Source organism: Halichoerus grypus, chromosome 14 (genome assembly GCF_964656455.1).
Source record: "Halichoerus grypus chromosome 14, mHalGry1.hap1.1, whole genome shotgun sequence".
Lineage (NCBI taxonomy): Eukaryota > Metazoa > Chordata > Mammalia > Carnivora > Phocidae > Halichoerus > Halichoerus grypus.
Window position 1 is genome coordinate 71959046 of NC_135725.1, and position 27727 is coordinate 71986772.

General features: G+C 38.0%; 1 protein-coding gene across 1 annotated transcript in view; it reads right to left on the bottom strand.

The window, feature by feature from the left end:
• The window catches only part of SVEP1 (sushi, von Willebrand factor type A, EGF and pentraxin domain containing 1), a 193061-nt gene that overhangs the window by 75548 nt on the left and 89786 nt on the right, over positions 1–27727 (bottom strand). The window contains exons 15-24 of the mRNA XM_036090877.2: positions 17404–17568; positions 16633–16866; positions 14599–14760; positions 12859–13020; positions 6615–6776; positions 6131–6222; positions 5001–5097; positions 2823–2936; positions 1461–1574; positions 439–640 (exon numbers count right to left, since the gene is read on the bottom strand). Of these exons, the coding sequence (XP_035946770.2) occupies positions 439–640; positions 1461–1574; positions 2823–2936; positions 5001–5097; positions 6131–6222; positions 6615–6776; positions 12859–13020; positions 14599–14760; positions 16633–16866; positions 17404–17568 (1504 nt within the window). The remainder of the gene's footprint in view (positions 1–438; positions 641–1460; positions 1575–2822; positions 2937–5000; positions 5098–6130; positions 6223–6614; positions 6777–12858; positions 13021–14598; positions 14761–16632; positions 16867–17403; positions 17569–27727) is intronic.

The window sequence follows — 27727 nt, forward strand, 5'->3', positions numbered from 1 at the left end:
GACATAGAATGTAGACTGGCTCTGTGACAGGATGATGGCACAATTCCTTTTGACGTTTTCACAAAAACTCCGGCTAAAACATAAGACACTTGACAATGAGTTTTGTCTAGTGCTTCGGCATTTGTTTCTGTGTTACTCTGTTTCCTTTCATCTTTTATGACTTCCCAAGTACAGAATGGTGGTTTCCAAATCTGGCTGTGCATTAGAATCATTAGGGAACTTAAAACATACAGGCTGCCTATTTAAACACTACAGACTCTACCCCAGACTTAGTGAATCAGAACCTCAGCTGGTGGGGAAAGTCTACTGCTGCCTATCCTTGGACTAGAATTAGGGAGTGGCTGACTTGGGACTTGAAGTAATATTCCATAAAGGCTGCAGAATGACTAATGGTTGAGAAAAGAAAACCAGTGCAAAGAAGCAGACTTGGGGTTTTACCTGAAGCTATAAGCACCATCTTTACAGGTAGCTCCATTTCTGCATGGCTGACTGAGACACTCATCCACGTTTTTTTCACATCGGGTACCCAAAAATCCAGGAGGGCATTTGCACAAGAATCCCCCAACTTGATCTTCACAGACTGCATTATTTAAGCATGGGCTTGACTGGCATTCATTGACTTCTGTTTCACAGTGCAGGCCTGGGGACGAAGCAGGGTGAGAAAGAGCCCAAATGTTAACTAACCCCCCTGGGAAACTAGGATCGAAGTGTTGACTTCTCGGAGGACGTCGCTCCTAAAGGATCGGAATGGAAGCTGCCGAACTACTGGCCTCTCACACGGGTTTGAGATCTACTCTTGAATGAGCTTTGGCTTTTGTAAGTCATTTTAGGATTGTGTTTTGGGTAATCTGCTCTTTTGATCTTAGGTCTTTCTGAAACTAACATTTGTAACGGACATCTAATTGAGACTATGTTAAAAAATAAAACTAGCAAACTTAGTTCAAAATTTTCCTGTTTCTTTGACCTTGCTTTTTTCCTGTTTCTTTAACCTTGCCTTTTTCCTTCACTGGTCATTTTTTGGGGGAACTCTCTCTTTATAAATTATATATATATAATTTATATATATGATTTATATATATGATATATATATCATATTGTTTAGCATCTATTTGCAGTATGATCTTACATGATTTATTTCCAGTTCCTTCTTGAATGTTTATCTTAGCATACAAGCTCTTGTCTTCTCTATGTCTCTTTCTCTGTCTCCCTCCCTCGCTCTCTCTCACACACACATACACACACTTTTTTCTAAGCTGTTTGTGAGTAACTGCACCCCTGATGCCCTTTGACCCCAAAATACTTCAGTGTGAATTTCCTCAAAAAATAAGGACTTCCTCTTGGATAATCACAGCATGGTTACAAAATCAGAAAATGAACATTAACATAATATAATGTTTAAAAATGTAGTAATTTGTGGTGCTTTGCAGGATAATATGCCAACGCAGGAAGAATGGGCCCACCTGTGTATCCTTTCATACAGGTGCAGCGATAGCCAGCCAGACCATCAATGCAGGTTCCTTTATTTAAACAAGGACTAGAGTAACACTCGTTTATATTTTCTTCACATAGTTTCCCTGCAAAGAATCACAGAATATTTTAGCTTGGAGAAGACCTGAAAGTTATTTTAGACGAATAGTTTTCAAGTAAGCTGCTCAGGTGTAACAGCAGAACAATCAGAAATTGTGGCTAATGTGTTTGTGAAAAACTCTGCCAAATAAACTGAAATAAAATGTTTTCTTCCATTCTATTTATTGCAAAAATTTTCTAGCAAGAAAACTGACATTTTCAACATACAATGGAAAATGATAACTATGAATAGCTAGCTTTTTTTTTTTTTTTTTAGTTAGGATGATAAGTGTGATCTATTATAAAAATTTTATATTATTTTCTAGTTGTTCACCCCTTTGTTGAATTTATTCCTTGAGTTCTTAAATATGACTTATTTATCTACTAGTTGCAGGTTTATACCCTTAAAAAACATCCCCAGTAACCCACCCCCAGCCCCTGACAACTACCATTCTACTATCCATTTCTTTCTTTTTTTTAAAAAAAATTTTTTTTTTATTTGAGACAGAGAGAGAGAGAGAGAGCACAAGCGGGGAGGAGGGTCAGAGAGAGAGGGAGAAGCAGCTCTCTGCTGAACCCGACATGGGGTTTGATCCCAGGACCCTGAGATCATGCCCTGAGCTGAAGGCAGGCACTTAACCGACTGGGCCACACAGGCGCCCCTCTACTATCCATTTCTATGAGCTTGCTTTTTTTAGATTCCACATAAAAGTGAGATCATACAGTATGTCTTTCTCTGTCTGACTTATCTCACTTAGCATATGCCCTCAATTTTTATCTCATGTTGTTGCAAATGGCAGGATTTCCTTCTTTTTATGGCTGAGTAATATTCCATTACATATAACTCAATCACATTTTCTTTATCCATTCATCCCTTAAGGTACACTTAAGCTTGCTTCTGTATCTTGGCTATTGTGAACAATGCTACAATCAACAAACCTTCCAGATAATGATTTCATTTCCTTTGGATAGATACCCAGTAGTGGAATCGCTGGATCATGCAGTAGTTCTATTTTTAATTTCTTGAGGAGCTTCCATACTGTTTTCCATAGCGGTTGCACCAACTTACATTCCCACCAACAGTGCACAAGGGTTTCCATTTCTCCACATCCCCACCAACACTGTTATCTCTTGTCTTTCAATAACAGCCATTTGAACAGGTGTGAGGTGGTATTTCACCGTGGTTTTGATTTCCAGCAATGAAATTTTAATGATTCCAAGGTTTATATTGTAAAAACAAGAAACTTTCTTCTTACCTGCGTAACCAGGCGGGCATTCACAAATGAATTCCCCAATTAGGTCTTTACAAATTCCACTGTTGAGGCATGGCAGTGAGCTGCATTCATCAATGTCTGTTTCACACTTTAAGCCTGAAATGCAAATGAAATACTGAAGGACAATCAAAGAGTGGGATCAACAGAAACAGAACCATGATCATTTAAAGGTAATTATCTCAATAATCTGAATTTATAGGGAGTGGTGGTGGTGAAGAAAAGGGCAAAAATTCCTTAAGTGCTATCATCTAGTTAAGTATTTAGTGAAAGTACTGCCTCTTTCTAGAGATTCAAGATATCTTGGGGCACCTGGGTGGTGCAATCAGTTAAGCATCCGACTCTTGGTTTGGGCTCAACTCTTGGTTTGGGCTCAGGTCATTATCTCAGGGTCATGAGATCGAGCCCCGTGTCAGGCTCTGTGCTCAGTGTGGAGTCTGCTTGAGTTTCTCTCTCCCTCTCCCTCCGCCCTGCTCTCTCTCTCTCTAAAATAAATAAATAAATATTTTTTAAAAAGATATCCTTATAAGGAGGGGAGCCTGAGTGGCTCAGTAGGTTGGGTTTCTGACTCTTGGGTTTCGATTCAGATTGTGATCTCGGGGTCCTGGGATCTGGGCCCTGTGTCAGGCTCAGTCGGTTAAGCGTCTGCCTTTGGCTCAGGGCATGATCTTGGGGTCCTGGGATCGAGACAGGCTCCTGAGATCTAAGAAAGCAGACAGGGAGTCTGCTTTTCCCTCTCCCTCCCCCATGGTTCCTCCCCCCTTACTCTCTCTCAAATAAATCAATAGATAAAATCTTAAAAAAAGGAAAAGATATCCTTATAAGGATACATAAAAGATAGCAGAAAATTCCAAGTTAGAAGCTGGTGGTGGGGAGGGCAGGGAGGAAGACCTGATAGCATAAAATTAGTTTCACTCCAAAGTGAAAAATGTAGAGTGGGGCTAAGTCCTGCCAGATCTCAGCACATATGCAAGGTATCCCAGAGTGGGGACATATCTTCTGATACAGTGCACATAAACTATCTGTGGGCTAGCTCTGCCAGAAACCCATGTTCTTCCTCTACACCAGGGAATCTCAAAGTGTGGCCTCTGGACCAAGAGCATCAGCAATTACCTGGGAATGTGATAGAAATGAAAATGATCAAAACTTCTCTAGACCTACTGAATCAGAAATTCTGGGTTAGAGTCTAGTACTCTGTGTTTTAAGAAGCCCTCCAGATGATTCTGATGCACATCAAAACTTGGGAACCACTGCCCAAATTATGCCCTTTCTCAACCACCACTTGCTTACAAAATTCTAGAACAAGATCCATTATTTCTTATGGAATGTCAGGACAAAAATTTTTATAAAAATTGAGACACACACAATACACATATAAGCAAGCTGAAATAAGTGGAATGCCAATATTCTTGATAGCCCCGGGCTACATTCGTTTTCCAGTTTTCCTTTTGCTCATTTTGTGGTGAATTCTTCTATTTTAATGCCATCTTTCTCATTGAAATGACATTTCATGTTAGCTGTACAAAAGTAAAAAAAACGCAAAAACTGCATTTCTAAGAGAAAATAGTGAATTATTTGAAATAAATTGCAATTTTAAGATATAATTCATTTCCCCCTCAAAAATTTTATTTCTGAACTGAACTGGAATGTGAATTACACTATAAGAAAACATAATTCTTATATAATTTCTACATAATCAAGTTCAAAGCCATATTGTTTTTCCAAGAACGGTTTCCAGAAAGATAGAAACAAAGCAACAAATCATAGCTATTCATAAGAACTTCCACTAATGTGAAGCCTATGAGAGAAACTGGAGTTTGTTCAAAAATATTTATGCTGGACAATCTGTTCTATGTTGGGTAACATATCATACATTTAAGTGTGTTGGAGTAGAACCTTGGCCTCTGAAACTGCATTCCTATTTAGATTGTGAGCCATGATGTGACCTTTTCATAGAGAAGATGATTCTTTATTCTTCCTCCAAAATGTGCAAGGAAAACTGTTATTTGTAAGATATGTACACTTTTTTTCACCTTGGTTTATCTTGTTCAACCAAACTTTTATGCATTGATATAGTCCCATGTATTTATCTCATAGTTTGATGTGCAAACCACAATGATTTCATCTGAAAAATATACTAAAATTTGCATTCGTCTATGTTACCTGTATATCCAGATGGACAGAGACAAACATAACCACGCCCAAGCTGTTGGCAGGTTCCACTATTGTGGCAGGGGTTTAAGAAGCATTCATGGAAAACCTACCGGTGGCAAAAAGAAATCTATCAGAGACAAAACACTCCAGTCATTTCGAAGCAATGCTGACCATGGAGTTTGAAGGTTTGCAGTATCAGACAGGTGGTTCCTTTTTCCAGGTGAGTTCGCTCAAGCTAGCTGGACCACTGCCTGCATAATGTTGGTGCCTGCCCACCCCAGACCAGCTAATCAGAATCTCTGAGACTGGGATCTGTGCATCCTTATATTTTCAAGTTGGCCGGTGGATTCTAATATGTCTTCAGGGTCACTGCTCTAGTGGTTCTTACAAATTTCTGTGTCTGCTAGGCTCAGTTTCAAATATGACTTACAAAGCCCTTAAAAGTCGGTATGTGTGGACAAGATGGTAGGAAGTTGAAATAAGAAATACAACTTTATTATCCTCCTTAAAAATATTTAAAGCCAAAGAATTCATCATGACATTGGGCTAGGTCTATTCAGAGTAATGGTTGAATCTACCAAAATAATTGGTCTTCACTAGTCTTTTTTTTTTAAAGGAAAACAATTAGTTACGTTCATGAGTTATGTTTCTTAACATACATTATTCCAATAAATGATCTTTTTTTTTCCTGACAAAAAATTTAAATAATTTTCATGAACGTTGAGTAACTCTTCCTGCCAACCAGCAAAGGCCTTTGGCTAAACCAAATGCCTCTTACTCAAATGATGGGTTATGCTTGAGGTAAGTGTTAATTATTAGTGAATTTAAAGGTTCCCCACATCTACGCATCCTCTATGCCAGACACTGTTGGGGAAAAGTCCCAATTTTTTGGTAGTTAGAACTTTCCTAATGCTGCATTTTTGGAAAGTTCTTATTAGAAGTCACAAGTAAATACTATTATTCATTGATAATGTTCCTGAGACTTCCAGGTCTCAGGATATTCCAGATATTCCTGGGTTCCAGATATTACTCTGGTAGTTTCAGCTCCGGTAGTTTTCCTCTGTACACCATGTATAATGACAGAGTGTTTTTCCAAACATTCCACTGGAGAAGATTGTATAAGTATAAAAGGGACTTGCCTGACTGCTGACTTCATACTTCTTTTTAATATGTCCAGGAGAAGCACGGGGTACTATACTTTCCTCTGCTGCTGAGAATGTTGAGCTAAAAGCTAATAAGATTAATAAGAAAACATGAGAAAACCATATTAGTGTGTGGTACATATTGCCCATAAGTAGATTCTACCTAAATACTATGGTCAATGTTCTAGTTCTCAGAGTAGGTAAAGTCACATGTATTTTGTTTTAGGAATAGTAAAAAAGAGAGTATATAGATGGATGGGATACATCATTAAATCCCAGACTCTCAGAAAGAAACTGGGAAGTTATCAAGTTCAACGTTGCCAGAGTAAGAATCTTTGAGTCATTGTCATCAAAAAGGCCTCAAAAGACCAGACACCCAAATCCACTGAAAATAGTGATATTCAGAATTGAAGCTACCACGAGACAAACACAGGTCTCCAACACGTGGGATTACATAAGAAATGAAGTGTATCTTTCTTACTGGAGCAATCTGTGATGGATCTGGTACCACTGGTGGCTGTAGTTCCATGAAAGGGACAAGATAAGCAGAAGGACTTTCCTGAATTGGGTTGGTAGTAGTCTCGAGGACATGGATAACAGGGCATTAATCCAGAACGAGAGAATTCTCCTACTGGACAAGGTACTGCAAAGGTAAAAAATCATTTGTGAGTCCAAAACAACATAGTTTACTTTTAAAAGAAGTGCATTAACCCTCGCTTGTAAGAAAGCTACTGAATTGCTAATATATTCTCTTGCACATATTTAATACCCATACTATCTTATCACCCAGATAAACATTCTGCTGTTTCCTTCCTCTCTTAACAACACCCATTAACTCAATAAAAATTTGAATTGATCATGTAATACTGTATTCTGATTTTTCCACTTTACATTATATCCTCACCATTTCACAAATTGTTAAATAACATGGTGTTTAATAAAAGAAAAATATTGCATGCCATTGACAGGACATAATTGAGACACATTTCCTCTACTATTGGACATTTAGGTTGTTTCTATTTGTTAGCTATTATAAATAATGCTGACATGAAATTTTCTGCATAAACCTCTGATTCTTTCCTAGGGATAACCGTTGAATTTGAACAGCTGAATTTGAGTAGTTGAATCTATAGGTCTAAAGATAATGGAAAATTTAAAGCCAATAATATATAATGTCAAATCATCAAAAAAATATGGTTCTAACTTATAGCCCCATTAGTAATGTATGGAATTGCTCTTACTGCATACTCATTACTGATAATGATCATTTAAATACTTTTTTCAATTTGAAAGTGAAAATGGAATTGCACTGTTATTTTAACTTGCATTTCAATGATAAATTAAGTTCATGTTTGCCAGAAAATTGTATTTCTTCTGTGTTGTTGTCTCTTCTGTATAGGGAAGAGGGCCTTTTTTTTTTTTTTTTAACTTTTAAACCTTTTAATGTCATTTTGTGTTAGACATGCTTTTTATAAACAACATCCAGTTGAATACTGTGATTTAACCAAATCTGAAATTCTCTTGCTAATAATTGGTAGAATATTAACCAAACAAGAAATAGCTTCAAACATAACATGAACCTGCATTTGCTTTGATAAATTTTGGTTGCTTTTGGCAGAACTACAGTGGGGCAGACCAGTCATGACTCAATCTTTGGGTTGGGATTTTAGATTGTGACCCAAAGATGAATTCAGCGTGTTCTTTTCCTTGTATGAACTGGTCTCATCTGCATGAGCCCTTAAACCATTATGAACAGAGAAAAACCACTAAAACTATTAAGACTTGTCTGCGTAAATTTAAATAGAAGACAGAACACAAAGAAGTAGCTATTTGGGAATCTCAGCATATTTATCACGTAGGCTTTGGATTTTTGTTAATAAAAATTAGTATGGCAGATATGATTAGCAATGTGGTTGAAAAATTTAGAAACGCACTCGAGGCTCAATGGGGCAGGATACTCCAAGTAATGGCATCTCTTTTTTTGGTATGACCATAACCATTAAATAAACAATAAGGCATTTGTGGTAATCTCAAGATGTTTAGATCAAAGTGTTTAAGCAGAAACAGCCATTCATGTCTTTTGCAAAAGTGCTCTTTTATATCACTGACAAAAAGTCAGGAGTCAAACCAAGAGATGGCAGAAGATATCATAGATATTAATGCTTGTACCTCTGAAACAAATAATACATTATATGTTAAGGAAAAAAAAAGAAGATAGCAGAAAGGGAAAAATGAAGGGGGGGAATCAGAGGGGGAGACGAACTATGAGAGACTCTGGACTCTGAGAAACAAACTGAGGGTTCCAAAGGGGAGGGGGTGGGGGGATGGGCTAGCCTGGTGATGGGTATCAAAGAGGGCACGCATTGAATGGAGCACTGGGTGTTATACGCAAGCAATGAATCATGGAACACTACATCAAAAACTAATGATGTAATGTATGGTGATTAACATAACATAATAAAAAAACAACAAAAAAAAGAAAAACAGATTTCTTCTGGCTACATCTGTTATATTAAAACTTTAAACTATAAGTATCTTGGTCAAACAAGATACTCGTTATAGCAAAAATATTTGTTATATTAAAACTTTTTTAAAAACATTTTTTAAAGGATTTTATTTATTTGAGAGAGAGCATGCACAAGCCGGGGGGGGGGGGGAAGGCAGAGGGAGAATGGGAAGCAGACTCCCCACTGAGCAGGGAGCCCTAAATGGGGCTTGATCCCAGGACCCCAAGATCATGATCTGAGCCAAAGGCAGACTCTTAACCAACTGAGCCACCCAGGAGCCCCTAAAACTTTAAATTATAAGTATCTTTGGTTCACCAGCAATAAATTAATCTATTCTTTGTTGCTAGATCTCAGACTTCTAGACAGGGTTTTGCACAAACATATTATAAGGTTGCTGAGTTTATTCTTTTAAATAAATAAATAAATAAATAAATAAATAAAGTTGCTGAGTTTAAAATGGGTTTTCTGAATCTTAAGTTTCAAAAAATGATTACCTATTTGGAAAAGGTAACTCCAAACAGCTAATTAAAGTAGTTAACTGGAAGCATAGATCTTCCACTGGTAAAGGTATAAAACTTTGGTTTGAGAAAATATCTATGAGTGTGTGTGATAAGGTAAAAATACAAATTGTGTCAGTGAAACCAAGATGCTATGATGAATTAAACTCTTTTGCACATACAATTTTTTCGGCACAATCTTACCCTCAAAAAGAAGACTATGCCCCTAGAAACTGACAGAATGCCAAAAATTATACTAATACGTAATAATAAAATCTTAAGATTAAAAATCAGCAAATTGGTTAATGAACACGTTGTTGTGACGTCTATACTTTGTTTTTTGACATAGAAAATGTAAATTTTCATGTGAAAATTAGCTTAAATTATATTCCAAGGGCAGACAGTTGTCATCAGAAATATATTTTCCAGGAGTGGACAATCAATACTTAATGTATTATTTACACATATAGTAAATATACATATACACATATAGCATATGTATGTGTAAATATAACATACATACATAATAATAGCATTATCTGTAGTATATAATACAGTATTAAATACACACACATGCACATATACAGAGGCAGTTCCTGATGGTCTAACTTCCTAAGAAGAGAGGGGAGAAAGTTTCATTTTGAATCTTGACCAAAGAAACTATGGTTTCTGAGTCAATAAAAATGGGACAAAATCCTTTTAACTTCTTCTACTCGAGAGAGAAAGAGAGAGAGAGAAAGAGAGAGAAATCTAAGTATACCAAAAGTGATATTAAAATAGAATTAAAAATAGAGCCTTGAAATGACCAGGAAAAATGTAATCTCACATGTCTGTTCCCGGACAGTGTTAAAGATAACATACAGAGCCCTGGAGCCAAGTGAATTTTGCCTTTTAAATGAGTTTCCTAAGACAAATTGAAAGGTCAGAGACTCTCATCCTAAGTCTCCTTTTAACTTCATCCTATAGGGTTAGGGTAAGAAATGTCATCCTGGCTCAGCAATCATCTTTCCTTTTCCTACAGGACAATGTGTAAACAACACCATCACCAAAAAATCATTTGTGGGACTTATTCTTCAGATAAAAGTCATTTTTAAAAAATGAAAAATTTCTAGGGCACCAGGGTGGCTCAGTTGTTAAGCATCTGACTCTTGACTTCAGCTCAGGTCATAATCTCAGGGTCGTGAGATCGAGCCCCGCACTGGGATCTGCACTCAGCGGGGAGTCTGCTTGAGATTCTCTCTCTCTCTCCCCCTGCCCCTGCTCTCTCTCTCAAATAAATAAATTAATTAATAATTAAATAAAATGAAACAAAATATTTCAGACTCTTGAGTTTGTAACCACAGACCCACAGATATTTAATATCTTAAGTAGTGATAAAAGATGAAATGCATGAAATAAATATTACTTTAATATAGAAATATACTTAAATATAGTAGCTGTGTTGATTATATTTTAAGTTCAACATGCTAAACAATGCAAAAAGTGATACTTTAGTAAAAAGTGAGGTAAACCATAAACATACATATAAAAATAAATCACTACAGAAAGAAAAACTAAGGAAGGAAGGAAGTTTAAAACTAAGAAAAATTTTAAAAAATAAATAAATAAAACTAAGAAAAATATATATAAGGGACGGTTTTAGAAATCATACACATGTAAGTTTAAAGTAAGATGGTGTTTATTTACCACCACAGGGGAGAGTGCTGAGTGTTGCTGTTCCCAACTCACTCATGACAAGAAAATGTGGTTAAACTTGTGCTGGGAATATATTAGGAGAAATACAGCAGTTAACAGAAGTTTAGAGACTTTCTGGGAATCATAATGACTTAACTGGAATAATTTGGTATTAAACAAACCTCAAGGCTTATTTGGGAAGCTAAAGGGAAAAATCGCCAATTTTGAATTTGTTTTACTGTAAAAATCCTAGTTACTTTTGTGGTTGGAGGGAGAGAAAGAGAAAGCGAATTTTCACTGCAGACCTTCTTCCAAAATTCATCTGTATATTGACAAAATAAGAGTCTCTAGTAGATCTATTTCAGCCATAATGTGGAGCCTTATTTGCCTTTTAATAAAAAAAAAAAAACCCTCAATGCTGGTATTACACAACAGACATGGTTTATGAGTTTCAATCAGGTCCTAGTTAATTCTCTTCTCTTCAGTGAAACATCAAGTTAATGAATACTGCTTGCCCAATTCCTCAGGTCTAACAGACTTGTATCTACTGTGATCCTACTACATTGAGATAATTTAAACAGATGGAGTATATAAAAACCTGTAATTATAGTAGGCTTCCCCATTTTCTCCCTGCCTCACTAATTTATGAGGACTACATCTCCCAAGATGCAAGGCTGGACACGCCCCTCCCAGCGCCATACAAAAATGTCCTATGTACATAGTTGTTTTCTGGGAATTTGCTTCTAACTGGATGCAGAGATATATATGACTGGGGTACAATGAGGCTGTGTGTGTGTGTGTGTGTGTGTGTGTGTGTGTGTGCGCGCGCGCGCGCGCGCACGCACACGCGCGCGCACAGCTTGAAAGAAATGGAGAGCAAACAGATTGGTCTCTTAAAAACATTGCTATTCAATAAGGGAACAGTTTTTTAATTTTCAGATGGCCATAGACCTTAGATTTTTAAATAAGGGTGTAGAAAAAGGGGAGGATATATAATTTTTTAAAAAGTCATGTTTCAGCCAGCATGTTTGTTCTGTTCCCAGTGATATAGCAGAGGTAGGCCAACAACTTTTTATTTTTAATCGAGTTCCATTGACTTTGCAAAGTACGTGGAGTTTGGAGTTCCTGGCAGCAGGATGACCTTGACTCTTAGTTTCACGGCCATTTTAAGTTTTCATCTTTTTGTTTTGTTTACATCTTCTAGCCTTTACCGTGCTGGAAAACTGTACTTGGTAGGGATGTTAGAAATATTTGAAAATTGAAACTCTAATCTTTTTATGTTTATTGTGGTTTTCAACATATGGTCTCTGGACCAAGTAGAAGCAGCATCCCTGGCAAACTAGTTGGAAATGTAAATTCTCAGGCCCCACACCAGACCTGCTGACTTAAAAACTTGAGGGCTGGGGCCAGCAATCTATGTTTTTAAGCCCTTCATGCTGACATTTGAGATCTGAAATTAGTCGTACTCAATTTTTCCTGTTACTTTAAGAATCACTGGGGGCAAGGTGGGGGCACTTAAAAAGAAAACCAGACAAGTTAAGTCAGAATGTCTGGGAGCCAAGATTGGGCTTCACTATTTTAAAAATGCTGAGGTAAATGTGCAGATAATTCCAAAGTGCAGCCAGAGTGGATAACCACTCACAAAAACCTGCAAACTGTAGGAAATGAAATATCATAATTCATAAAATGTCTTTTTAGAGTTTCAAGGAACATGAGACAGGACCTCACTTTAGAAAGGAAGAAACGAAGTTCCTAGATGAGATGCATTTCTACCATATAATGAAGCCACATGTTTATTAATGTTGAATACTAGCACCAAGTCTTGTACTTTTTTTGTGTGTTCCTAAAGGCACCAGCACAGTGTTTATATTGAGAGTGTTTATACTTAAGCATTGACTGGCTGAATACATGGAAACTCTCCATGAAGAGACAGTTATTTACATTCTTTGCATACAGTAGACATATGGTTTTGCTGAAAATAGTCCACTCCTCCATGCATAGAATCTATGGGGTTTGAAGAAATATCAGTGTCTAAGGCTTTGATAACCTCCACAAGCAGAAATATTCACGGCTCCTCTTTTCACAGTGGAAGTATTTTCTGGACATGAGACACAACTCCGGGAACCAAATGCTGGCTGATAACTGCCCAGGGGACACGATTCACAAATCTCAAGCCCATTTGATGAGTAGGTGCCTTGTTTGCACTGAGCTGAAAAGAAAAATGTAATATGGTTAAGAATGATGACATTGAGCTATACAAAACACAAAGTACTCCAAGCATATAGATGGTAGTTTCAGACTGCTTCATGCTTCTCTGCGCTAATAAGCTTTAGACTGATTTCCGGTTACTTTCTTTATTACCTGGCATAGCCACAGAGAAAGTACCAATAAATGGTTTTTGAGTGAAGTCAGAAATCTCATCTCAGAAAGGTGTTGTGACAAGAACAAGTTGTGCAGAGGGGAACTTGTTCTTGTCTAAGTTCTCAGCTTGTACTCAATTCTCTGGAGTAACAGAAACAAAACCTCAAATTGGGCGAGAGCCTCATAAGTACACTGGCACCTTTGTTTCTCTACGAATTGGCCCTCTTATGTCCCCCTATCTGCAGACCCCATCGGGGGGCTGGTGGAGTAGAAAGTAAAAGTAGTCTTAGCATGAGGCCCAGGGAGATTAAGCAACTTTCTAAGATTCATAGCAATGGTTCTGTGGGAGAGCAGGACTAGGGCCAGAATCCTCAACCCCTAGTGCACAATCCTTTTCTTCTGCTCTTGTTCTCCAAATGATGCTCATTGTCAGCATTTTTAGCGCACTTCTAATCACCTAGTAGAGCTCTCCAGTTTCTATGTGTCATTGAACAATCACACCTGCATTTGTAACAACAGCAAGGGGCACAGTTCTGAAATTTCTTCTTTTAGGTGTATCTTTTTTTTTTAAAGTTTGTTTGTTTGTTTATTTATTTATTAAAGTCATCTCTGCACCCAACATGGGGCTCAAAATCATGACCCCAAGATGAAGAGTCCCTGCTCTACTGACTGAGACAGCCAGGAGCCCCTTAGGTGTATCTTATTGTAACTTTAATCGTGAAAGAAAATGTTTCCATCAGAAATGTTTATTGAGAATGATAATAAAATGTTTTGAAAATATGGAGTATTTTAGTAGCAAGAATACATGCATATTAGTAACCTATAGTTATTAATTTCCAAGTAAATGGAGAATTGATCTCATTGTATCAAATATTATTCTAACAAAATGCAAACTCATGATTGCTAAAGTGTTATGAAAGTCCTTTCCACCAATTAATTTGAGATTCGATAAAAAAATCTGAGTTAACTGATAAATGCAGATTAGAATTGGGGCACCTGGGTGGCGCAGACAGTTAAGCATCTGACTCTTGATTTCCACTCAGGTCATGAAATCGGGGTCCTGGGATCGAGCTCCGGGTCAGGCTCCATGCTCAGCGTGGAGTCTGCTTGAGGTTCTCTCTCTCCCTCTGCCCCTCCCACTTGTGCTCTCTCTCTCTCAAATAAATAAATAAATCTTTTTTAAAAATGTGGATTAGAATTATTGACAATGGAGTTTGACTTAGAGCAACAGAATGTTCCAAAGGGAAAAAAAACAGACTTCTTTAAAGTGAGGGAAACATTAAGGTAACAATTTAAAATTAAAAGAAAAAAATAAATCAATGAAATTGCTTGTAGTAATGCTCTTATTTCATCCTATTTGCCATTTAGACTTCATACGTGAAGGTAAAATTCAGGCTTCTGGTCAAAATGTGCACTAGGCCATTACCTTTGCATTCCGAGATGCTTCTTGAATGGAGATACTCAGTATATGTCCCAGCTGGACAGAGTTTGCACTCCAGTTGCCCTTCTTCATCCTGATAGAATCCGCGCAAGCAGCTTTCACAGATAGAACGTTCCAGAGAATAAAAGGTTCCCAAAGGGCAATTGACTGAAAAGAAAACCAACAGGAAACACTGAAACCAGTAAACTATAGAAACGGAACACATTTAGTTTCCTTTTTCCTAAGGCATGAAAATAATAAAGCATGCTTCCAAGTACTAGTCTTACTGTCAGAGGTTTACTCACAAGATAAACCTTCCAGAAATGTATTCCTAGAAACAAACAGTAAGATTTTTTTTAAGAAAATGAAAATTCTTATTGCCCAAGCTTAGGGCTTGTGTGATAGGAGCCTTAAAGTGTGGGTTAAACCAGATCATCCTGGGAAACATATAGCTAACAAAGAAAAGGCTGCTGTAAGGAAAGAATAAAACATGAACACTTAGGTTAATCTGAGGTTTCAAGATATGAAAAACAGTTTCTTAGCTGTTCCTCCAAATGGTTCCCTTATGAAACTGACTGCTGGTCTGTTACAGCATCATTTCTAGAAACAAAACCAAGCAAAAGTTGTGAGTCTAAACCAGGTGAGTTAAGCAGACCCTCATCTCTGCTTACAGGAAATACTGTCCACTAAAGGTAAGGCTGAGACATCCTTGGACTCAAGGGTCCCGAGGAAACAGGCCAATTTGAGGACCTTCCTTCCTTGGAGATTGGGTCTGCTACTTGGCAGGCTTGAAGTGACTCAGGATTTCTGAGACCAAAGTGGAATGTTAAGCCCATGGAAAGACTGCTAGCAAAGTGAGTATTTGTATAGAGAGGATACTTGAAATTAGCACCTAGATGATTCTGATGATAAAGTGTGTAAGAATTATGTGGGAACTTACTAAAGATTCAGATACCAAGGCTCTGCCCCCCAAGTGTCAGATGTATTAGTTCTGGGATGGGGCCCTAGTCAAGATGCACTCTGATAGGCCCTTCAGGGGATGCTGACACAGGTGGTCTGAAGACCATACTGAGAAACGCAGAACACCGATCAAGGTGATTCTTAATTTTTACTCACAACGTAGGGAGGAAACAAGAACAGGTTCAGAATGACCATTTTAAGGTGCTTTTGTTGGGCTGAATTTATCACCCAAGTAAGTGAGCTCTGGGAATATCAATAAGAACTGTTGAGGAAGGTTTTCCAAGCAAGGGGAAAGACCCCATGCCTCCAGAGAGGTAAACACCAGACTCACATACAGAGTTTGGTTAGAGGAGTCTCCCCTATCTATAAACAATGACTTACTTGGGAAACAGGCTGGAATTGATCCAGATTGTGGTAGTCTGGGTTAAAAGTTAAGGGGCTGTGGGTAAGGAGAATGAGGAGTGGCTGTTTAATGGTTATTGGGGGTCTCCTTTGGAGGTGATGAAAATATTTTGGTGGTGGTGATGGCTGAACAGCATCGTGAATGTGCTAAATGCCACTGAACCATACACTTCAAAATGGTTGATTTTATGCCATGTGAATTTGGCACTGGCTACCTGGGTGGAAATCTCAGCTACACCACTTACTGTCTTAATAGATAAGACTTCCTGAGTAAGTTCCCAGCCTCTCTGGCTTCAGTTTTGCCATCTGTAAAATGTGCTTACTAGTAATAGCACTTCACAGAGTTGCTAAACAGAATTAAACACGAGAGGTGCTCAGCCAGCCTACGGAAGTGGTCAAAAAGTATTAGTCATTATTATTGGAGATGCTGCTAAAAGTTGTGAGCTCTAAAGATCTAGAAATAAAACTAAGATCTGAGTCCCTTACCTGAAATAGTTTTCTTGTCCTGAACAATGGTGGTTTACTTAGATTCCTGAGACAAAATAATAATAAGAACAACCACACAACAATTGCAAAATGTTTCATTTCAATACCCTTGTATAGTTGTAAAGCGGCTCTACTCATCTCATTTGACCCACTATGAGCCAGATATTTTTTTATTGCAGCAAAAAGTCTTACCACACATACGCCCTCTCAGCACCGAGCCTGGTCTGCAGAAAAGGAAAGCCTTTTCTGTCTCTAACGAATTGCTGTCGGCTACCAGAATTTCAGATGAAAGCTGAAAGGAATACATGGGCTCCTGACTGAGGGTCCTTTCCAGTTGATTTGTGATGGTTTCCAAAGTCTTAATGAGTCGTTGCTGATTTTCCAGCTCAAGGGTATCATTTCTTTCATCGGGTAATGGCACACTAGCTGAGATAAAAACAAGACGAAATAAAACATCACACACACACATGGTGTTTCAGGAAACCATTTGTAGTTAGTTTTGTTTTGTTTTGTTTTTTACCAAAAAGAAATGGCATATTAAAAATCTTCCGGGAAAAATAAACTCACACTCAACCACTACTTACTGAGCAACTAGTATATGGATAATATTAAGAACAATGCAATTTGTTTTAATCCTTCTCTCATTTGCTGGATCTACATCACCTTTTTGTGAAGCTCTTCCTTACAGCATGTTAAATTTCTGTAAATTCTTGCTTTTTAAAAACATGCCTTAGTTCGTCATGCCAAGATGAGTACAAAGCAGGATGCCTGTTGCTGCGAGAATCATAAAATACATCTGTGATATTAAATTGCAAAAAATGACAAAACTTAGGTGATTGTGCTCTCCCTAATTTTCAGTTCCAGGATTATTTCCTAAGAATGATAACACATGGAAAATTTGCAAAATAGGTTTCCCACCAAGAATTTCACATAATATTGTCTTTTCAAACAGTCTATCCTTACCTGTGATGTTAAAAATTAACTTAATTTTGTGGTTAGATAATGGGGCACTTCTTCTAATTCGTGAAGATCTGGCTTTGCTGACACCTGTGGGTGTTTCTTGCATGGAGTCCAAGAAATCATCGTAAGAGTAATCCAGCCTATTAGCTGCACCCCAACCACCAGGTCCTGGACAGTTGGGGCAGAGAAACAAGATTCTACAGTTGCCTTTTTATCTGCATTTAGGTTTGAATGTTAAGCCACAAGTCAAATTGCCCCTATTTCTTCAATTGTCCATAATGTACTGCATATGGGGATGCATCTAGAATCTCATTTATTTCTCATCTATAATCTTATATTGTAATTTTTAGGCACTTCATTTTAGATCTAGATTACCAATGAATTGCACAAGAAGAAAGAAAAGTCCCTTTGGAGCTACCTGGGCATTTAAGCCATTCTTACCTTTGAGTTAATAGTTAATTACCTTAGCTTTAGAGGTAAATAGGATGTGGGTGCAGAATTTTAATCAATTCCTACTTCCCTTCAGGGTTTGCTCCATTCTTTTTTAAAAATTTTAATATCAGCTTTATAAACTTAATGCAAATGAACAGGTTTCCTTTTATGAAGATTATTCAGGATACTGCATTATATTTTAAAGGTGGGGGCAGGGGTGCCTGGGTGGTGCAGTCAGTTAAGCAAAGGACTCTTGGTTTCAGTTCAGGTTGTGATCTCAGGGTCGTGGGATCAATCCCCACATCGTGGGCTCCATGCTCAGCATAGAGTCTGCTTGAGATTCTCTCTCCTTCTCCCTCTGCCCTTCCCACTTGTGCTCACTCTCTCTCTCTAAAATAAAATAAATTTTAAAGGTGGGGACAGTTTCTGAAGGTAGCATGTAAGTTAAATGTGTATGTAACCAGGCTAGAGTATATAACACGGATATGTGAGATTCTTTAGATGCCCCAGTGCCATTGTGACCACCCACATGGATTCAGATTGTAGCTTCTGGATGTAGGGTATAAGGGTGTACAATTCTAGTCAAGTTACTTTCCTCTCTCTCAGCTTCAGTTTCTTCATTTATAAGTTGAGGTCATTCTTCTGACCTCACAGGTTTGGGGGATAACGGAGACAATATATATAAACCATTCAGCTCAGCATTTGACTCATTCTAAAACCTCAGTAAATGATATTAATATTGGTCTGGGTATATTGTTGTTGCGTGATTATGTGCTTTAAATATCAAATTGGATTTATACAGGCCTGTCCACCTATGTAAGTGGTTTAAGATTTTTAAATGAAATTTAGAGTTTTAAATAAAATAAGCTCTTAAAAATTTTTTTTGTCTAATTTATGTCTTTGGCCATTAAAATTACCTAAGATAAATATTTTTGTTTTTCACTTAAACATCTTTCCCACAAGCATTATGTAGCCATTATAAAAAAACAGATGAGCGGGGCAGAGCAAGATGGCAGAGGAGTAGGAGACCTGGATTTCGTCTGGTCCCAGGAATTCAGCTGGATAGGGATCAAACCATTCTGAACACCTACGAACTCAACAGGAGATCGAAGAAAAGAATAGCAACAACTCTCTGAACAGAAAAGCGACCACTTTCTGGAAGGCAGGATGTGGGGATAAGTGAATCTGAGGCGATATTCGGGAGGATAGACGGTGGGGAAGGGGCCTCCATTGGCCGCTTCTGGCAAGTGATAGAGCCGCGGAGCACAAAATCGGAACTTTTAGAAGTCGGCTCCGCTGAGGGACGTCACTCCGGTGGCTAAGCGGGGGGTGGAACCCTTGCGGGACATTGTGGTCTCAGGACCCTCGGGGTCACAGAAAGACCGGGGGTGCCCGAGTGCGGCAGAGCTCCCAGGTATCGGAGCGGGGAAGCCGGCTGCAGAGACGGAGCCCAGGCGCGGGCTCTCAGCTCGGGGTTGTCATAAACCGTGATCTGCGGCACAGTCGGGCCACTGCTCCTCCAGCAGGGACCCAACAAGCGGCAGATCCGGGGAGACTCCCCTTCCTTCCCCCGGAGGAGCGGCGCAGGAGCGCACAGCAGGGATCTGCTGGGTTTGGAGACTCCACCCGGGGTCGGGTGCCAGAGACAGAAACGCGCGGTCACAGGCCGGGTGAGCGCGGAGTGTGGCCGGAGACCGGGGAGATGGGAGTGACTGACGGCTTTTCTCTGGGGGCGCACTGAGGAGCGGGCCCCGAGTTCTCGGCTCCTCCAGGGCGGATATTGGGAGGCCGCCATTTTCACTCTCCGCCTCCAAAGCAGCACGGAAAGCTTGCAGGGAACAAAAGCTCCTGAGAGCAAACCCGAGCAGATTACTTAGCCCAGACCCGCAAGGGCGGGGCAATCCTGCCTCCGGCAAAGACTTTTGGAAATCACGGCAACAGGCCCCTCCCCCAGAAGATCAGCGAGAACAGCCAGCCAAGACCAAGTTTACCGATCAATGAGAACAGCAGAACTCCAGCGCTAGGGGAATAATGCACATAGAATTTATGGCTTTTTTACCATGATTCTTTAGTCTTTCAAAGTTAATTTTTTTTAACTTTTTTTTTTGAATTTTTCTTTTTCCCTTTTTCAACCAACATCTTATCAATCCCTTTTTTAAAACACATTTTTATTTTTCATTTTTAGAGTCATATTCTATCCCTTCATAGTAGTTACCCATATTTTTGGCATATATATATATAAGTTGTTCTCTCTTTAAAATTTTGAGATAGTTTCTTCTAACAGATCAAAATATACCCTAAATCTCTAGTGTATGGTTTTTTTCTACTCCCCTGCCTGATCACATTCTCTCCTTTTTTCTTTTTTTTTAACCTCTTCTTTCTTTTTTCAAACAACTTATCAATTCCTTTTATAAAATTTTTTATAATTTTCATCTTTACAGTCATATTCCATCCCTTCATCATATCAACCCTTATTTTTGTACATATATAAGCTTTTCTTTCTTTAAAATTTTGGGAGGCACTTTCTTCTAACAGACCAAAATACACCCAAAATCTAGTGTGTGGCACTGATCTATGCACCAGCCTGATCATATTTGATCATGTTCTGTTTTTTTTTTGTTTTGTTCTGTTTTTGTTTGTTTTTATCTTTATCTTTTTCTTTTTTTTTTTCTTTTTTTTTCTCTCTTTCCCTTTCTTTTCCCCCTGCTTCAGGTCTTTTCTGATTTGTTTAGAGTATATTTTCTTGGGACGTTGTTACCCTGTTAGCATTTTGTTCTCTCATTCATCTATTCTCCTCTGGACAAAATGACAAGACGGAAAAAATCACCTCAACAAAAAGAACAAGAGGTAGTACCGACTGCCAGGGACCTACTCAATATGGACATTAGTATGATGTCAGATTTAGAGTTCAGAATCATCACTTTAAAGATACTAGCTGGGCTTGAAAAAAGCATGGAAGTTATTAGAGAAACCCTTTTTGGAGAAGTAAAAGAACTAAAATCTAACCAAGTCGAAATCAAAAAGGCTATTAATGAGGTGCAATCAAATATGGGGGCACTAACTGCTATGATAAATGAGGCAGAAGAGAGAATCAGTGATATAGAAGACAAAATGATGGAAAATAAAGAAGCTGAGGAAAAGAGAGATAAACAACTACTGGATCACGAGGGCAGAATTCGAGAAATAAACGATACCATAAGACGAAACAACATTAGAATAATTGGGATCCCAGAAGAAGAAGAGAGAGAGGGGCAGAAGGTATATTGGAGCAAATTATAGCAGAGAACTTCCCTAATTTGGGGAAAGAAACAGGCATCAAAATCCAGGAAGCACAGAGAACCCCTCTCAAAATCAATAAAAATAGGTCAACACCACCCCGACATCTAATAGTAAAACTTACGAGTCTCAGAGACAAAGAGAAAATTCTGAAAGCAGCTCGGGAGAAGAGATACAATGGTAGAAACATTAGATTGGCAACAGACCTATCCACAGAGACCTGGCAGGCCAGAAAGGACTGGCAGGATATATTCAGAGCACTAAATGAGAAAAATATGCAGCCAAGAATACTATATCCAGCTAGGCTGTCATTGAAAATAGAAGGAGAGATAAAAAGCTTCCAGGACAAACAAAAACTAAAGGAATTTGCAAACACGAAACCAGTCCTACAAGGAATATTGAAAGGGGTCCTCTAAGCAAAGAGAGAGCCTAAAAGCAACATAGACCAGAAAGGAACACGGACAATATACAGTAACAGTCACCTTATAGGTAATACAATGGCACTAAATTCATATTCTTCAATAGTTACCCTGAATGTAAATGGGCTAAATGCCCCAATCAAAAGACACAGGCTATCAGATTGGATTAAAAAACAAGACTCATCGATATGCTGTCTGCAAGAGACTCATTTTAGACCCAAAGACACCCCCAGATTGAAAGTGAGGGGGTGGAAAACCATTTACCATGCTAATGGACACCAAAAGAAAGCTGGGGTAGCAATCCTTATATCAGACAAATTAGATTTTAAACCAAAGACTGTAATAAGAGATGAGGAAGAACACTATATCCTACTTAAAGGGTCTATCCAACAAGAAGATCTAACAATTGTAAATATCTATGCCCCTAACATGGGAGCAGCCAATTATATAAGCCAATTAATAACAAAAGCAAAGAAACACATTGACAACAATACAATAATAGTGGGGGACTTTAACACCCCCCTCAATGAAATGGACAGATCATCTAAGCAAAAGATCAACAAGGAAATAAAGACTTTAAATGACACACTGGACCAAATGGACTTCACAGACATATTCAGAACATTCCATCCCAAAGCAACGGAATACACATTCTTCTCTAGTGCCCATGGAACATTCTCCAGAATAGATCACATCCTAGGTCATAAATCAGGTCTCAACCGGTACCAAAAGATTGGGATCATTCCCTGCCTATTTTCAGATCACAATGCTTTGAAACTAGAACTCAATCACAAGAGGAAAGTCTGAAAGAAATCAAATACATGGAGGCTAAAGAGCATCCTACTAAAGAATGAATGGGTCAAACAGGAAATTAAAGAAGAATTAAAAAAATTCATGGAAACCAATGAAAATGAAAACACAACTATTCAAAATCTTTGGGATGCAGCAAAGGCAGTCCTGAGAGGAAAGTATATAGCAATACAAGCCTTTCTCAAGAAACAAGAAAGGTCTCAAGTACACAACTTAACCCTACACCTAAAGGAGCTGGAGAAAGAACAGCAAATAAAGCCTAAACCCAGCAGGAGAAGAGAAATCATAAAGATCAGAGCAGAAATCAATGAAATAGAAACTAAAAGAACAGTAGAACAGATCAACGAAACTAGGAGCTGGTTCTTTGAAAGAATTAACAAGATTGATAAACCCCTGGCCAGACTTATCAAAAAGAAAGGAGAAATGACCCAAATCAACAAAATCATGAATGAAAGAGGAGGGATCACAACCAACACCAAAGAAATACCAACAATGATAAGAACATATTATGAGCAACTCTATGCCAGCAAATTAGATAACCTGGAAGAAATGGATGCATTCCTAGAGATGTATCAACTACCAAAACTGAACCAGGAAGAAATAGAAAACTTGAACAGACCTATAACCACTAAGGAAATTGAAGCAGTCATCAAAAATCTCCCAACAAACAAAAGCCCAGGGCCAGATGGCTTCCCAGGGGAATTCTATCAAACATTTAAAGAAGAATTAATACCTATTCTTCTGAAACTGTTCCAAAAAATAGAAATGGAAGGAAAACTTCCAAACTCATTTTACGAGGCCACCATTACCTTGATCCCAAAACCAGACAAAGACCCCATCAAAAAGGAGAATTACAGACCAATATCCCTGATGAACAGGGATGCAAAAATTCTCACCAAAATACTAGCCAATAGGATCCAACAGTACATTAAAAGGATTATTCACCACAACCAAGTGGGATTTATCCCTGGGCTGCAAGGTTGGTTCAACATCTGCAAATCAATCAACGTGATACAATACATTAACAAAAGAAAGAACAAGAATCATATGATCCTCTCAATAGATGCAGAAAAAGCATTTGACAAAGTACAGCATCCTTTCTTGATCAAAACTCTTCAGAGTATAGGGATAGAGGGTACATACCTCAACATCATAAAAGCCATCTATGAAAAACCTACAGCGAATATCATTCTCAATGGGGAAAAACTGAGAGCTTTCACCCTAAGGTCAGGAACGCGGCAGGGATGTCCACTATCACCACTGCTATTCAACATAGTATTAGAAGTCCTAGCCACAGCAATCAGATGACAAAAAGAAATCAAAGGCATCCAAATCGGCAAAGAAGTCAAACTCTCCCTCTTTGCAGATGATATGATACTTTATGTGGAAAACCCAAAAGACTCCACCCCAAAACTGCTAGAATTCATACAGGAATTCAGTAAAGTGGCAGGATACAAAATCAATGCACAGAAATCAGTGGCATTCCTATACACCAACAACAAGACAGAAGAAAGAGAAATTAAGGAGTCGATCCCATTTACAATTGCACCCAAAACCATAAGATACCTAGGCATAAATCTAACCAAAGAGGCAAAGGATCTGTTACTCAGAAAACTATAAAATACTCATGAAAGAAATTGAGGAAGACACAAAGAAATGGAAAAACGTTCCATGCTCATGGATTGGAAGAACAAATATTGTGAAGATGTCAATGCTACCTAGAGCAATCTACACATTCAATGCAATCCCCATCAAAATACCATCCACTTTTTTCAAACAAATGGAACAAATAATCCTAAAATTTGTATGAAACCAGAAAAGACCCCGAATAGCCAGAGGAATGTTGAAAAAGAAAAGCAAAGTTGGCGGCATCACAATTCTGGACTTCCAGCTCTATTACAAAGCTGTCATCATTAAGACAGTATGGTACTGACACAAAAACAGACACATAGATCAATGGAACAGAATAGAGAGCCCAGAAATGGACCCTCAACTCTATGGTCAACTAATCTTTGACAAAGCAGGAAAGAATGTCCAACGGAAAAAAGACAGTCTCTTCAACAAATGGTGTTGGAAAAATTGGACAGCCACATGCAGAAGAATGAAACTGGACCATTTCCTTACACCACACACAAAAATAGACTCAAAATGGTTGAAAGACCTAAATGTGAGACAGGAGTCCATCAAAATCCTAAAGGAGAACACAGGCAGCAACCTCTTTGACCTCAGCCACAGCAACTTCTTCCTAGAAACATCACCAAAGGCAAGGGAAGCAAGGGCAAAAAGGAACTATTGGGACTTCATCAAGATAAAAAGCTTTTGCAAAGCAAAGGAAACAGTCAACAAAACCAAAAGACAACCGACAGAATGGGAGAAGATATTTGCAAATGACATGTCAGATAAGGGGCTAGTATCCAAAATCTATAAAGAACTTACCAAACTCAACACCCAAAGAACAAAGAATCCAATCAAGAAATGGGCAGAAGACATGAACAGACATTTTTCCAAAGAAGACATCCAAATGGCCAACAGACACATGAAAAAGTGCTCAACATCGCTCAGCATCAGGGAAATCCAAATCAAAACCTCAATGAGATACCACCTCACACCAGTCAGAATGGCTAAAATTAACAAGTCAGGAAATGACAGGTGTTGGCAGGGATGCGGAGAAAGGGGAACCCTCCTACACTGTTGGTGGGAATGCAAGCTGGTGCAGCCACTCTGGAAAACAGTATGGAGGTTCCTCAAAAAGTTGAAAATAGAGCTACCATATGATCCAGCAATTGCACTACTGGGTATTTACCCCAAAGACACAAATGTAGGGATCCGAAGGGGTACGTGCACCCCGATGTTTATAGCAGCAATGTCCACAATAGCCAAACTGTGGAAAGAGCCAAGATGTCCATCAACAGATGAATGGATAAAGAAGAGGTGGTATATATATACAATGGAATATTATGCAGCCATCAAAAGGAATGAGATCTTGCCATTTGCAACGACGTGGATGGAACTGGAGGGTATTATGCTGAGCGAAATAAGTCAAACAGAGAAAGACATGTATCATATGACCTCACTGATATGAGGAATTCTTAATCTCAGGAAACAAACTGAGGGTTGCTGGAGTGGGGGGTGGGGTGGGAGGGATGGGGTGACTGGGTGATAGACACTGGGGAGGGTATGTGCTCTGGTAAGCGCTGTGAATTGTGCAAGACTGTTGAATCTCAGATCTGTACCTCTAAAACAAATAATGCAATATATGTTAAGAAAAAAAAAAAAGAAGAAGAAGAAGAAGATAGCAGAGGGGAAGAATGAAGGGGGGGAAATCGGAGGGGGAGACAAACCATGAGAGACGATGGACTCTGAAAAACAAACTGAGGGTTCTAGAGGGGAGGGGGTGGGGGGATGGGTTAGCCTGGTGATGGGTATTAAAGAGGGCACGTTTTGCATGGAGCACTGGGTGTTATGCACAAACAATGAATCATGGAACACTACATCTAAAACTAATGATGTAATGTATGGTGATTAACATAACAATAAAAAATTTTAAAAAAACAGATGAGCCAAGACAAAAAACTTTTTGATTACCTACAATTCCACCATATAGAAATAATGCCTAGAACATTTTAGGCAAGATTTTCTTCTATGAATATATAAACACACACATATATGTTTATGCATACATAGATACATGAATCACTGGAATAGAAATAAACATACCATACCTTTAACAAACGATTATACTACGTGTATATTATTTAGTAATCTTTCTCTAATTTTCTCAATGATATATTATGGCATTTCTGTGTCAAATGGTTTCATAATATTCTCTTCTATGGCTATACCACAAACTAACCAGGTTTCTCTTTCCAAACTTTTAGGTTATTTCAAAATTCTAGAACATCCTTGTGCATAGAGGATTTCATAAAATGTAAGGCACCATCAATGAGAAGATATATTCCAATTTCAGAGATGTCCAAATAAAAATGTACACCTTAGAATTTATAAAATGTAGTATATCTCTGCATACTGGCATGATTTTTATCTTGAGAAATATTCTTAGAATTAGATTTCTGGGTTTGAGTTTTTTTCATCTTTTTGATACATATTGTCAATTGCTCCTCAATTTCTCCCCTGCATACAATCTATGAGTATGATTTTTTTTCCTTATACTCTTGCCAATTTTGGGTATTATGATTCTTATTTGAATTTGTTAATCTGACAGGTCAAAAAGGGCATCTCATTTTAGTTTTAATTTGAATTACATGACTATTATGAAGTCAAACCATTTTAATATATTTATTGGCCCTTTGTTTTTAATACGTTACGATTTGCCAAGGTGTTGTTTGAAATATTACGCTGATTTTGTGACTCCCTACTGTAAAGATATTCAAGGAGGAAGACTTATCTCTTAAGATCAATTGTACCACGTGTCCACATATGATTCTAAGAAACTGCCCTTTTGGTCCTTATTAGATGACAAATATCACCCATCTCAAAGCCTTATGATGACACCTGACTCCCTCTAGGTGCATCCTTATACCTTCAACAATCTGCCTCAATAATCTGGGAGGGGAAGCCTGTGTCATGTGTGACAGAAGAGTCATTGTTATTCTAGACAAGCCACTGCCAATGCCACTTCATGTTTTTCTAACACTTTAACGTCCAAAATTTTCACTGAGTTTTACATAACAGTTAAAAATGGAAAAAAAATCTACCAGTAGGAAATTGTTTACATAAGTTATGGCAAATTGATTGATTAATATGTGGCCACTGAAATTGAAGTATAATATTTAGTGACAGAAAAATGTCCTCAATATAATGTTAACTAAAAATTCAAGTTTACAAAGTAGTATGGGCGTATATACATACGTATGTACAGTTATATGTATATATGTTAATGTATATATAGTAACACATATATTAGTATATTAACAGAATTATTTATGGGATTGTGTGGGTTATCTTGATTTCATTCTTTGGGTTTTAGCATTTTTCCAATTTTTGCAATAAACATATATGCAGAAATATTTTTTAAAATTTAAAAAGTGTAAAGCAAATGTCAACATCACTCTAAATGCTAAGTCACTAAAAATATTATGCATATGATTAGTGTCAGAAACAAAAAGGATGTCTGCTGTAATGTCAATTAATATTGTCTCAGATAACCTTCCAAGGACTTTAGGTATACTTGTACTTATTCATTTAATCCTGAGAATGGCCCTATGAGTTCAGTACTCTCATATATATACATATACCCATTTTTATAGGTGAGGAAACTGAGGCACAGAGTACAAACTTGCTCAAGACCACACAGCTAATAGGTGGTAGAGCCAGAATTTGGACATAAGAAGTTGGTCTTAGAGTCCATGTGCTTAACCATGACACTATTT